The sequence below is a fragment of the Quercus lobata genome, chromosome 8, assembly GCF_001633185.2.
Source record: "Quercus lobata isolate SW786 chromosome 8, ValleyOak3.0 Primary Assembly, whole genome shotgun sequence".
Classification (NCBI taxonomy): domain Eukaryota; kingdom Viridiplantae; phylum Streptophyta; class Magnoliopsida; order Fagales; family Fagaceae; genus Quercus; species Quercus lobata.
In genome coordinates this window covers 45,384,317-45,396,430 of record NC_044911.1, presented here as the reverse complement: position 1 = coordinate 45,396,430, position 12,114 = coordinate 45,384,317, and the positions used below count along the sequence as shown (strand labels likewise).

Here is a 12,114-nt window from a genome sequence, read left to right as displayed (position 1 = left end):
AGTTGTTATTAGTTCTAATTTGAATCGATCATTGAAATGACTTGTTTTCTTATCAATAACAATCAATATCAACTTGGTACTTAAGATTTGTTGCGAAAATATTGTGAAAATATTATGAATATAGCATTTATCACTATTTTTTTATATAAAAAAAATGCTAGTGGCTCCTAAAATTAATTTTGCAAAAATAGTTCTCACAAGTTGTAATGCCCCAATATTTGTTTCAATGAAATTATTTAGTTAAAATGCAAAACTCATCTTTTATGTTTCAACATAAATCATTTCAGTCTTTGAACTCTACTTTCGTTCATTTTAGTCCTTTAAGATTTAAGTTTATTCAATTAAATTCTATTAAATGTTGAGGTTAATTGTCCAAATTTTTAATTTTTTTCTTCATATAAAAAAAATCTAATTAACGATTGAAAATATTTTCCTCAATTTTTTTTGAAAAAAATTTAACAGAAATTGACGGAAAAACTTTAATTGAATAAATATGAAATTTAGAGGAATGAAATAAATTATGATGAAACTTAGAAGGTTGGTTTTACATTCATATATATATATATATATATATATTTTTTTTTTTTTTTTTTGCACTACGATGGAAAATTTTAATCCATAGAAAATGTTTTCCGCCTTATGGATAATGTTTTCCGCCTCTTAAAGCGAAAATCATTTTCTGCCCCACCACCATTGCTTTCGATGCCAGCACATGGTCCACAACCACTCCCAACATGACCACACAAACAGAGACAGAGTTACTCCTAGAAAACATTATCTCTGTAACAACAAAGATAATATAAGCTTATAATCAAATGATTTAATATAAGCCCATTCAAGCCCAAAAACAAACCGAGATGTTAGTGAAATCTGGTTGAAGATAACAATCATGAAAAGCCCAAAACAGCTAAATTCATTTTCTCAAATCAGAAGCTAGCCCTATAACTTGGAAGTAGAAGAGCATTACACATTTTGGATCAGATGACATGCAAAGGGAATCTTCAAAACCTTACCAGTTGACTTGGGGCTTCAGGCAAAACCAAGGCCCCCTTAAATGAATAATAGATAATCAGTTTACCATATACCATAAGTTATATATTAGAGAGTATTTTTTATTTCTTCATTTTGCTGTTATACATAGACAATTCTGTACTCTTCTTCAATTTCTCTTTTGGTTTTCTCATACATAGACACTCATGTAGTCATGTAGATAATTTCAATGGCTAATCACAATTTAATGATAATCAAGTTTCTTGTTAAATTTACCAAATTGCACCAGCACCCACGTTAAGCTAATCAATATGAGATAACTTAGCATAAATTTTTCTACCCTCAATTTAACATAAAATAAGAAGATTAAAATGCAAAACTCACCTTCTATGTTTTACCAAAATTCATTTTAGTCTTCTAACTTTGTTTTCATTCATTTCAATCCTCTAATTTTCAAGTTTATTCAATTAAGACTTTTTCATTAACTTTTGTTACATGTTGTGGATAATTTACCAATTATTTAAATTTTTCTTCAAATTTTTTTAATTAAAAGATTTAATTAATGATTGAAAAATATTTTCCTGATTTTTTTTTCCAAAATATTTTAACAAAAGTTAATGGAAATACCTTAATTGAATAAATTTGAAACTTAGAGTGCTGAAATAAACGAAAACAAAGTTAAAAGACTGAAATGAAATTTAAAAACACTTAGGGTCAAATTTACAATTTAGCCAAATAAGAATTATTAAAGATTAAGTAATGATAATCTTATTGCCAACCACATGAGAGACAAAAATCATATTTTCAATTGGAGTTCAGGAAGTTTGTTTTTCTTGAGAATTTTACAAGTGGGATCGATCGATAAATCATCCCTACTGAGCTTAACCATGGAAAAGTCTCTTAAATTGTTCACCTGTTGCCTATAAAGTAAAAGTTGAAGCTAAAACTTCGACAGCATTCAAGAAAAGAAAACACCATTATTAAAACCACATGTAATTACTCTACAAAGCTCAGAAGATCACTATTTCGGCTCCTTGAAAAATACAAAAGAAAAAAAAAAAAGCAGAATAAAAAAAAGAAGAAAATATATAGTTTGTTATATGTAGGAAAATATCATATATAAATCAAAATTAAAAACATATTTTGTTTGTGTATATATATATTATTCTTTGAATTTATATATATATATATATATATCTATATATAACTTGCTCTCCTAAAATTTTTTTTTGGCTTTGCCACTAATACCAAACATCATCTAAATGACCAAAATTTATATGGTGCTAGTATTAAAGAAATATCAAATTTCGGAGCACAAGAAAACATGTGGGTGAATTATTGGCCTCACCAATCTCTATCCCCTTCTTACTATTACTGGTAGAAAATAAAATTTATTGAATGTAGTTTTCTTTCTCAAATTCAGAATTCTTCTGTATTATTTGCCATTAAAAATATTCCATCCAGCATTTTATATTGAGCAAAAGTAAATATTAAAAGTGCAACTAAAACCAAGGCCATCCATTGAACTAATTAGTCCAACATGCCACATAATCTTTGAAAAAAAAAATTACACTTATACAGAATACTCTCAAATATAAAATACATAAAATGGAAGTCCAATTGAGCACAAGACCAACACGAGACTTCAGCCAAACATGCCATACAATGTCAAAACAAACAAGGGAATACACAAAAATATACCCTCAAATGCACCAACATAAAATTTGAGTGTGATTATTTTTGAAATAGGAAAACAACAGCATAATTCACGTAGACAAGCATGATTCACTCCCCAATCATACGCCGTTCTCATGCACTGCCGCTGCAAGATTAAGGCACATAATCTTCATCTGACTCTGAGAACATGGTACTCACCATTTTCTACAATACCTTGCATGCAACACCAAAACAAAGAAAAGAGAAAATTATAGAATATATACACAACAAGCTACTTATATTGTAACTAGTTCGAAGACAATTTTATATAAAATCATAGCAAAAATTAATAATCTATAGAGAAGCTTGTCAGACTCACCTGACATCACCCCTTAAATGCACTAATTTCTTTATTGTCCAGGTCTTTGATAATTAGGCCTTCTCTTCTTGTCCTTTTGTTCTCCTTCAACAAACCTTACTAGCCATTTAGGTTTTCCTATTTTGAACACGGCATATCCCATAGCTAATCCAAACAAGCAGCCACATCCATAGCTGATTAACACAGCCTTCCAACCAAATCCGCTAGCAAACAATGAATCATTGTCTTCTTGGAATATTGATGGTAGTGTTGGCGGTGTTAGTTCATCATTGCTACATTTAATTGACAATGGAAATCCACATAATCCAAAGTTCCCATAATATGAGTCATTTTCAAATGTCCCAAATTGTTTGCCTTAAGGAATAGGTCCTGTGAGTTGGTTTCGTGAAAGATTTAACTTGGCCAAAAATGTTAGACTTGTATTAAATAGGTATTTCTCCAATGAGCCTATTTGAAGAAAGGTCTAAGGATTCAAGTGCTGACAAATTTGCCAATGATAATGGAATATGACTAGTTAGGCTATTATGGGAAAGGTTGAGCAATCGGAGAATTGTGAGCCTTGCAAGTACTTTTGGAATCTCTCTTTCGAATTTGTTACTTGATAAATCAATCGTTGTGAAGATGCTTAGGATTCTCTATAGTTCAGTGTCCAAACCTTTCACTGTCATCACCATTGAATCTTGATAATAATCAGTTTCACCCATGTATTGTTGTTTTTTACCTTCATCTTTAGTCATCATAGCATTCAAATTTTGAAAGCAATTTCTTGGTAAAAGACCAAAACACTCATTGTGAGAGAGGTCAAGAATCCGTAGTTTAGAGAAAATATTTCCACTAGTCTTATGATTTCTTATCGGACCATAAAATCTATTGGATTGCAAGACAAGAACCTTTAGCTCTGGAAGAGCTTCCAACCAATAGGGGAAATGATCATTTATTTTGTTATTTCCAAGGTCTAGAACTTCCATTTTTTTTTTTTTTTTACAGTTGACCAAAGACTTTGGTAGTAACCCTTCTAACTGATTACCATTAAAGACAAGTGTTATCAACTGATTATCCTTTGCAATTCTATCAGGGATGGCATCGTGGAAGTTGTTCATTCGCAAATCCATCACTTGAATAGATTCATTAATGTTTCCCAAACATTGTGGAAGCGTACCACTTAAACTATTATGATAGATATCAAATCTAAGGGAACTTATATTGCAAATCTTAGATGGGATATTGCCAATTAGACTATTGTTTGAGATAAAAAGGATCTCCGTAGAGAAAGGTGGAATAGGAAACTTTCCTTGCAGCAGAGTGGCACGAAGGTCAAGATATATTAGATTCTTCCGTGGAATTCTATCTATACTTGATAAAAATTTATGAGATAGATTTAGGTAACTCAAATTCTCTCCAATTTCAAACAACCATTCTGGAATTCGGCCATAGATCCTATTCTTAGATAGGTCTAAGTAATCTAATTTTTTTGACAATGTTAAGAAATTTGGGAATTCAATTATGTTGCAAGAAACTAATTTCAAGTACTGAAGAGCGGGGAAGGTATAATTAAGCTTACTTTTGATGCTTAAAGATAAACTGTTATATGAAAGATCAAGATCCTGTTGATACTTGAGCTTTGTGAGCTTATCAAAATCCACAATGCCACTCAGATTATTTGATGAAATATCAAGATCTATAAGATTAGCAAAATTAGAGATTGATTTGGAATTGAGCCATATAGCTTGTTATTTCCCACTCAAAGAATTTGTAGTGAATTGCTACGATGGAATTCACCAATTTGACCAGTTAGTTGGTTGTTAGACAAGTCAACTTCAATGAGTTTTGTGAAGTTGGTCAAAAAATTGGGAATTTTACCTTCGAAGTTGTTGTTACTTAGGACAATGGAGTTGAGATCTTTTAGGAATGAAAGTGACGATGGAATATGACCAATGAAGTTGTTAGATTTGAGGAAAATTTCAATAACTTTCATGAGGTTCCCAAGTGATGCGGGTATCAATCCAACAAAATTGAAATTTTATGAGATTAAAAAGATTTCCAAGGAATATGCGTTACCAACTCAAAATGATGATGGGATTTTACCAGTGAGCTGGTTGAATTGTAGAGCCAAGTAAGAGAGCTCCTCGAGTTTTGAAAGTAATGACGGTATCTCACCACTGATATCATTATTGATAAATCTAAATGAATGAGTTGTGTAAGGTTAGCAAGCGATGTAGGAATGACCTAGTAAAACTGCATTCATTCAATCCCAAATTCCTCAAGAATTTCAGATTGCCAATTGATTTCAGTAATTCTCCTGAAAAAGTCGTCGAAGAGACATCCAAGAATCTTAGGGGATTGGTCCAATTTGCCATTGGGAAAATCCCCATGAGTTCTCTATTTTCCTTTAGATTGCGCTCGTGTAAGTTTGGAAGGTGGAAAATGTTATTTGACATCCTCCCACTCAATTGACAAGCTTCGAGAGTAAGGGATGTCAAAGAAGAAGACAAATTCATGAAAGAACTAACCGGAACAAGGGACTTGTCAACTTCATCAAGTTGAAGTTCTCTTAACTTGTTCAATTTTTTGACAAGCCTCTTCATAACAGATGCATCAAGGTAAACGAATCCATCGGGAGAGAGATCTAGTGAGGTCAATTGGGAGAGGTGGGATAATTTAAGAGGGACTTGGCTAGAAAACCAAGAGCTTGAAAGGTTAAGATATGTCAACCTAGCAAATTGACCAAATCCAGATGAAATTGGCGAAATAGAGAAGTCGTTGAAAGCAAGGTTCAGATGTTGTAGGTGAGGGAGAAGAAAGAGGCTAATGTTTGAAGGGATGGTGCCATAAAGCCAGCTACAATTGAGGTCAAGGCCAATCATGTTCCCCCTCACCCTATCACACGTAACCCCATCCCATGAGCAGAAATCAGTGCCCACCTTCCAAGACTCCATCTTTGGATAAGAATTATCACACAAGAATGAAGTAGACTCTGAAAAAGAAAACAAATGCTTAAATTGGAGCAACACAGAGCTCTGGACTTGGGAGCATAGTAGTGCTGAAGAAGAGGAGAAAGATGACGATGATGATGAAGTAAGTTGAAAATGCAAGAGCAACAAGAGGTAAAAGAGTTGGGAGAGCCATATGAACCACCTCATCATTCCTAATGAGTTCTTAAGTACATACATGGAGAGATGGGAGGTTAGTCTTTTATAGGAAGAATGTCATGGATTGATAATAACTACCTCATTTCTTGTTTACAGATCCAACGTGTTGTTGCTCACGACATCTTACAAATGCTTTTATGTGAAAATGGACCGTGTGATTTCGAAGACTAGACTCTGTATTTGCATTTGAGTGAGTCTTCTAATTCCTCTGACACAAGAATCACGAGTACCAAAATTGAGAAAATAGGGCATGTAATTATAGGGCATGGACTTCGCTATGTAAAAGCACTCACAGCAGTGAAGTTAAATAGCTATTTTAGTTTCACCAAAACACAAAAATCTATACTACAGTAATGGAGATAAAGGTAAAATTTTTACCTTCATTGCTAATGTGCACAACCATATATGGCTGTGCACTATAGCTGAGAGCTATTTTTTTTATATTCTCAACCGAATTAAAATAATATATGTTTGTTTATTTTTTTTTATTATTCTTTTATTCTCCCAACCGTGCCTCTCTTAGACTCACTCTTAACTCACTCTCTCAAGCTCTCATCTCTTTGTCTCACATTCTCTCAAAACTCTCTCAAGCTCACTCTCTCAAACTCTCACCTCTCTATCTCACCGGTGGTGGTGGTTGTGATTGTGTGGGTAGATCAGCGTTGGTGGGTGGCTGGGTTCGTTGGCATCGGTGGGCTGTGGTGTGGTTGTTGGCGTCGGTTGGGTTCATCAACGCCGGTGGGTTGTGGTGTGGTTGGTGTGCTGTGGGTCATTGGGTTCAATATGGAGTTTGTGTGGGTGGGTTTGTGGGTATGCTGGTGTGTTTGTGGTGGTGGCTCAGGTGGGTTTCGTGGTGGTGGGTGTGGGTGTTGCCTAGTGGGTTGGGTGGGTGTGGGCTTGGTTGATTTTTTTTTTCTTTGTTATAGGCTGTGATGGTGATGGTGGTGGTGGTTGTGGTTGTGGTTGTGTGTGGTTGTGATTGTTGTTTATTGCAGTGGATATATTATTTTATTATATTGAAAACTAAAACAGATCCATTGCTACAACATGTTTTGTAAAGTGAGTAGGTAAAATAGATAAAGTAACTTTTTATGGTGCCAAATAGCTAAATTTTAGCTCCATTACTGTGAATGCTCTAACAGTGTAACTTTTAAGTCTTCTCTTTTGGACATTGATAACTAGTGATTAAGAAAGAAACAATTTTCTTGTATGATCTGTTTATTTTTTAAATTAATAAATTAGATACTCACCAAGTGAGTCTTAAACCCATGAGACGACTTGTCTGCCGTCATGCTTTAGAGTATTCCCAATAAACATAACAAAAAATTCTAACTAAATTTTTACAAGAAAGTCATTTTCTATTCCATTTAACAAAAAATTCTAACTAAATTTTTGGTACACTTCCAAACAAGCTCTCTATTTCATTTATTTATTTTTAATAACATCTAATCTATTTCATTTAAATACTTTTTATTTTATTTTATTCTCCAAGGGTACTATTTTCCCTCCATCACTCCAACATTTCCTTCAGGTTCAAATAACAATCCCAACAACTCCACCACCTTCAATTTGCCAATACACAATACCCACCAACAAAACCCCTGACCGAGCACGCCCAGACCCAAGTCCATTAAAATACACCCAACAGACAAGAGTTCTAACCCCACTCAGCCACTTCTAACTCAAGGCTGTCACCATGAATCTTTAGCTGCCATTGATGGGATGAGTGAAGACCAATTGTTAAATATATTACCAATTCTCCTAAAAACTTAAATTGGTAGGAAATTATAAATTTAATTATTTAACCATATAACTCTAACATTCTCTCCTTAAATGAGCTCAAACTCTATTCTAATAGGTGATGCTTAATATGTAAGATTTTTAATGAGAGGTAAAGTCGAAAAGACAATGATTGAATTTAGGATCTCCTACTCTGATTTTATGTTAAATTTATAGTTCTTCAAAAAACTCAAGGTGATGAAAATGGTAAATTTAATTATTTATCAACATAATTCTAAAACCAACAGCCAAAAAAAGAAAAATAGAAGTGGAAATCTGTTGGAGGAATAGGTTCGGCCATAATGAGAAGAAGAAGGTGAGGGGGGAAAAGTGGAGAGAGATTCAATGAGGAGGAAAAGAAAGAAATAAAAAGTAAGATTAATGGAAAAAAGAAGAAAAAATAATAATAAAAGAGAGAGATCTCTTGAATGGAAATACAAAACAACAATTTTTGTTGAGTTATTGTAGCTTTGCAATATTTTGTTGAACGACTAGCGAGTAAGTTGGAGACCAAGAAAGGGCTTGGCTAACCCTAACTAACATATAAAAAGAAAAAATAAAAGTGGTTTGTTGAATTCCTTGTATAATTGCAATTTTAAATTTTCAAATGTTAGCTTATACTGGTGGGCTTAAGGATTGCTTTGCACTCATATATAATTACATATTACGTTTAACTCAAAAAAAAAAAAAAAAATACATATTACGTTATAATTCCATCAAGTTAATAATTAATCTTCATCATTAATTAGATGTCTAAGATGGATGCTTCTCAAAAAAAAAAAAAAAATGGTCTTAGGTGGAAAAATTATTTAGTATACCTGAAGGATCACGTCACCCTTCTATAGTCCAGTGCCATCCATACCAAAAATTAAGCAAACTCTTGTTATGGAAAAAATTGTAAAATTAGCCCGGGAAATTTTATTTTTAACAGTCAATGTTTGCAATTTTAAACTTTTTAAATGTTAACTGATATTTCAATAAATAAATAAATGTAATCTGCTATTGATTAGCTTAGGGTTCACTATTTACTTATATACAATCACATTTAATTTACGTTAGAGTAATGTTGCAGTCACAAATTATTTTATAATATTTTTATAAAATTGTTTATGTAACACGTTTTTACTGATTCTTATTTGGGCAAATGATTGACATCTTTTTTTTTTTTTTTTTTTACACTTAACAATAACCACTCACCATATCAACAATTTATTAAAAAGTTTGTAACTCTATATTTTCCTTTATATTATAATCCTGTCAATATTTAATTTCTCCCTTAACTGTGTATGTTGAGGCTCTTTCATCAATTAGATACTTTTTTAAGTCTTACGTGGATTACAGTTGTTACGGTTGTTTAGTAACATTTTTCTAATGCTGTTGTTTTATCTTGATGTTTTAGTTCGATGATTATGACAAACACCCAAACCGGGAAGCACATGAAACCCATTTTGGGTGTCTAATCCATTTTCCTTATTTCACATTTGCCGTCAACAAAGCCATCATGCGGTAATAAGTGAAGTAGATTAACTTTCTCAGGACAGGTAGTTTGATTTCCTGACTTTGGATAAAAAAAAAAAATAGAAGAAGGGAATGAAGACGGACATAGGGTAGGAGTGTGAAAAATGGAAAATGTCTGCTTGGTTCTTGTTTTCAGTTTTGTGTTTTGTTCTCCAAAACAGTTTTAGGTGTTTTTTCACTCCAAAAAGTTGTTTGCCACTAGTTTTCTGATAGGTAGTGTTAATAATTACACACACAAACCCCACAAACGAAGAAAACAACTGAAATTGAAGGCATAATTGCAGTTGTTTTGTGCGTGTGTACGGTCATGTGTTATATTGTGTGCGCAAAGTTGTTTAGCACTAGTTGTCTGATTGGTAGTGTTAATTACACATACAACCATACACACATGTAAAAATAAATAAATAAATAAATAAAACTGAAATTGAAGGCATAATTGCAGCTGTTTTGTGCGTGTACGGTTATGTGTTAAAGTGTATGGAGAGTGCTAATTAACTCACTGCCCACTAAGCTGAATTTAAAGAAACGGGGAGTACAAGTCTGGGAAGTTTGTGAGAGATGTGGTGTAGAAAAAGAGGACACAAATCATATCCTATGGTTTTGTCCTTCAGCAAGAGTTGTGTGGGAAAGCAACCCAATTTGGAGCTTGTGTTGTAACTCTCAGCACCAGAATTTTGAGGAGGTGACAAAATTTATTTTCCAATTAGACCAACCAGAGTTGCAGGAGCTATTCGCAATCCTTGCTTGGTCTTTATGGTTTTGCCAAAACAAAATAAGAGTGAATGAGCTTGATAAAGTCCCTCATGATGTGGTTTCCTGGGCCAACAATTTCAGATTTGAATTTCAATCCATAAAGGAAGGAATGAAAGCTGTTAGACCAAAAGAAAAGTTGAAATGAGTTCCACCCCCTCAAGGCTGGTTCAAAGCTAATGTTGATGGAGCCATCTTCAAAGAAACTAATAAAGCAAGCATTGGTGTGGTGGTGCGTGATAGTCAAGGATGGATGCTGGCAGCTTTGACAAAGAAAGTGGATGGTGCTCAAGATGCAGAGGTCATTGAGGCATTGGCTATCCGGCGGGCTATCAGGTTTGTAATTGAAGCTAGCTTTAATTGTGTTATAATTGAGAGTGACTCTCTCTCGGTGGTTAAAGCTATCCAAGATATTGCCGAACCTACTTGTCATATTGGAAACATCATAAAGGACGTAAAGCTTTTGTCAAAAACCATGAAAAGCTGCGAATTTCATCACACAAAGAGGGAGGCAAACCAGGTTGCTCACACTTTGGCCCGCAATGCTATTCATGCTGACACAGAGATAGTCTGGATTGAAGAAATTCCTCCTTGTGTGTCTGATGTTATCCGATTAGATGATTTGTAATTGTTGTTTCTGCTTGTTCTTTTCGTTGATATGGATCTGGTTTCTCAAAAAAAAAAAGAAAAAAAAGTGTGTGCGCAGCTGCTTTAATTACCATGATTCCTGCTTGATTGAGGAAGAATATGCAATATGTGAATCCTTTACTGTGAAAAAACCAAGTTCTTTGGGTCGACTATCCTCATGTTGCTGTTGCACGCATAAGAGACTAATATGGATGCAACACAACAACAGTACTTCTGACAGAGACTGAGAGTCCCAATATAGTTGAGGGACCATATTAGTAATTTGAGCATAATTATCCCACTAATTTGGATAGTAAATAAACATTACGTGCAATCATGATTAATAAGCTAGCCTACAAAAACCGTTACCACTATTGGAAAGAGATACAATGAGATATGGTTCGAAAGTTGATGATTGGTATTAGAATTTTTCCTTAATTAGGCGTGATTAGTCTAGCTAAAAAAGCTAGAGACTTGCATGCAAATTAATCTCAAATTAGGATGTTGATTTGGAATTTCAAATATACATTACAAACAGGGCTGGCTCAATGAATTTGGGGGCCTTAGGTGAAAACTTTAAGCGTAGCCTTTTATTATATTTAATTATAAATTCATATATTTTTTTCAATTAAAATTTATTTTTCTTGCTTTTTGAGAGGCAAAATTACTAATTAAGTGTAGGTACCAAGAATTTTTGCCTTTGGCTTCGGCTTTTTTGGCTTGATTGCCTTGCCTTGTCTTGGCTTGAATTCTTAATCCCACATTGGAAAGATGACTTTCCTCTTTCTACCTTATAAGGCATGAACCAATGAGAAAGAGTACCACTACTTTGGCAAAGGCAAAAATTCTTGGTACCTACATTAAGCTTTTGCAATCAAGTTTTGCAAAAACAAAAAAGTGTAAAGAGTACAACAAAAGTTAAGCCAAAAAAAGGAATGAAAACCCAGTAGCAAAGATAATTCCATGAGGAAGACCAAAGAGGCAAAGAGAAGAGAACAAAAAACAAACCTGAAATGAAAATTTGTGAACACACCAAGTCTATTGCCAACCCAATTGATGAGTAAGCCAACTAAAAATGGTGTTTTTTTTTGAATCAAGATGGAGAGAGTGAGTGTTTTTTTTCTTTTTCTGCCCTTTGTTACTTATCTATTATTTATTTTTTCTGCCTTTTGTTATCTTTTCTTCTGCATTTTGTTATTTGTATATTGAGAAAATCGTTATCTCTCTTTCTCTCCCTCTCTACATTTCAAGTAATAAACATGGGTT

The 12,114-nt window shown here is 33.5% G+C and overlaps 1 protein-coding gene across 1 annotated transcript; it reads right to left on the bottom strand.

Moving 5' to 3' along the window:
- Nucleotides 1-637: 637 nt before the first annotated feature.
- On the bottom strand, nt 638-5,961 carry LOC115956946 (receptor-like protein 6). The gene is made up of 3 exons (XM_031075207.1): nt 5,262-5,961; nt 4,587-4,703; nt 638-780 (listed from the first exon to the last, which is right to left on the bottom strand). Exons 1-3 carry the CDS (start codon nt 5,959-5,961, stop codon nt 638-640), a joined length of 960 nt encoding a protein of 319 aa, XP_030931067.1.
- Between the last annotated feature and the right edge of the window lie 6,153 nt (nt 5,962-12,114).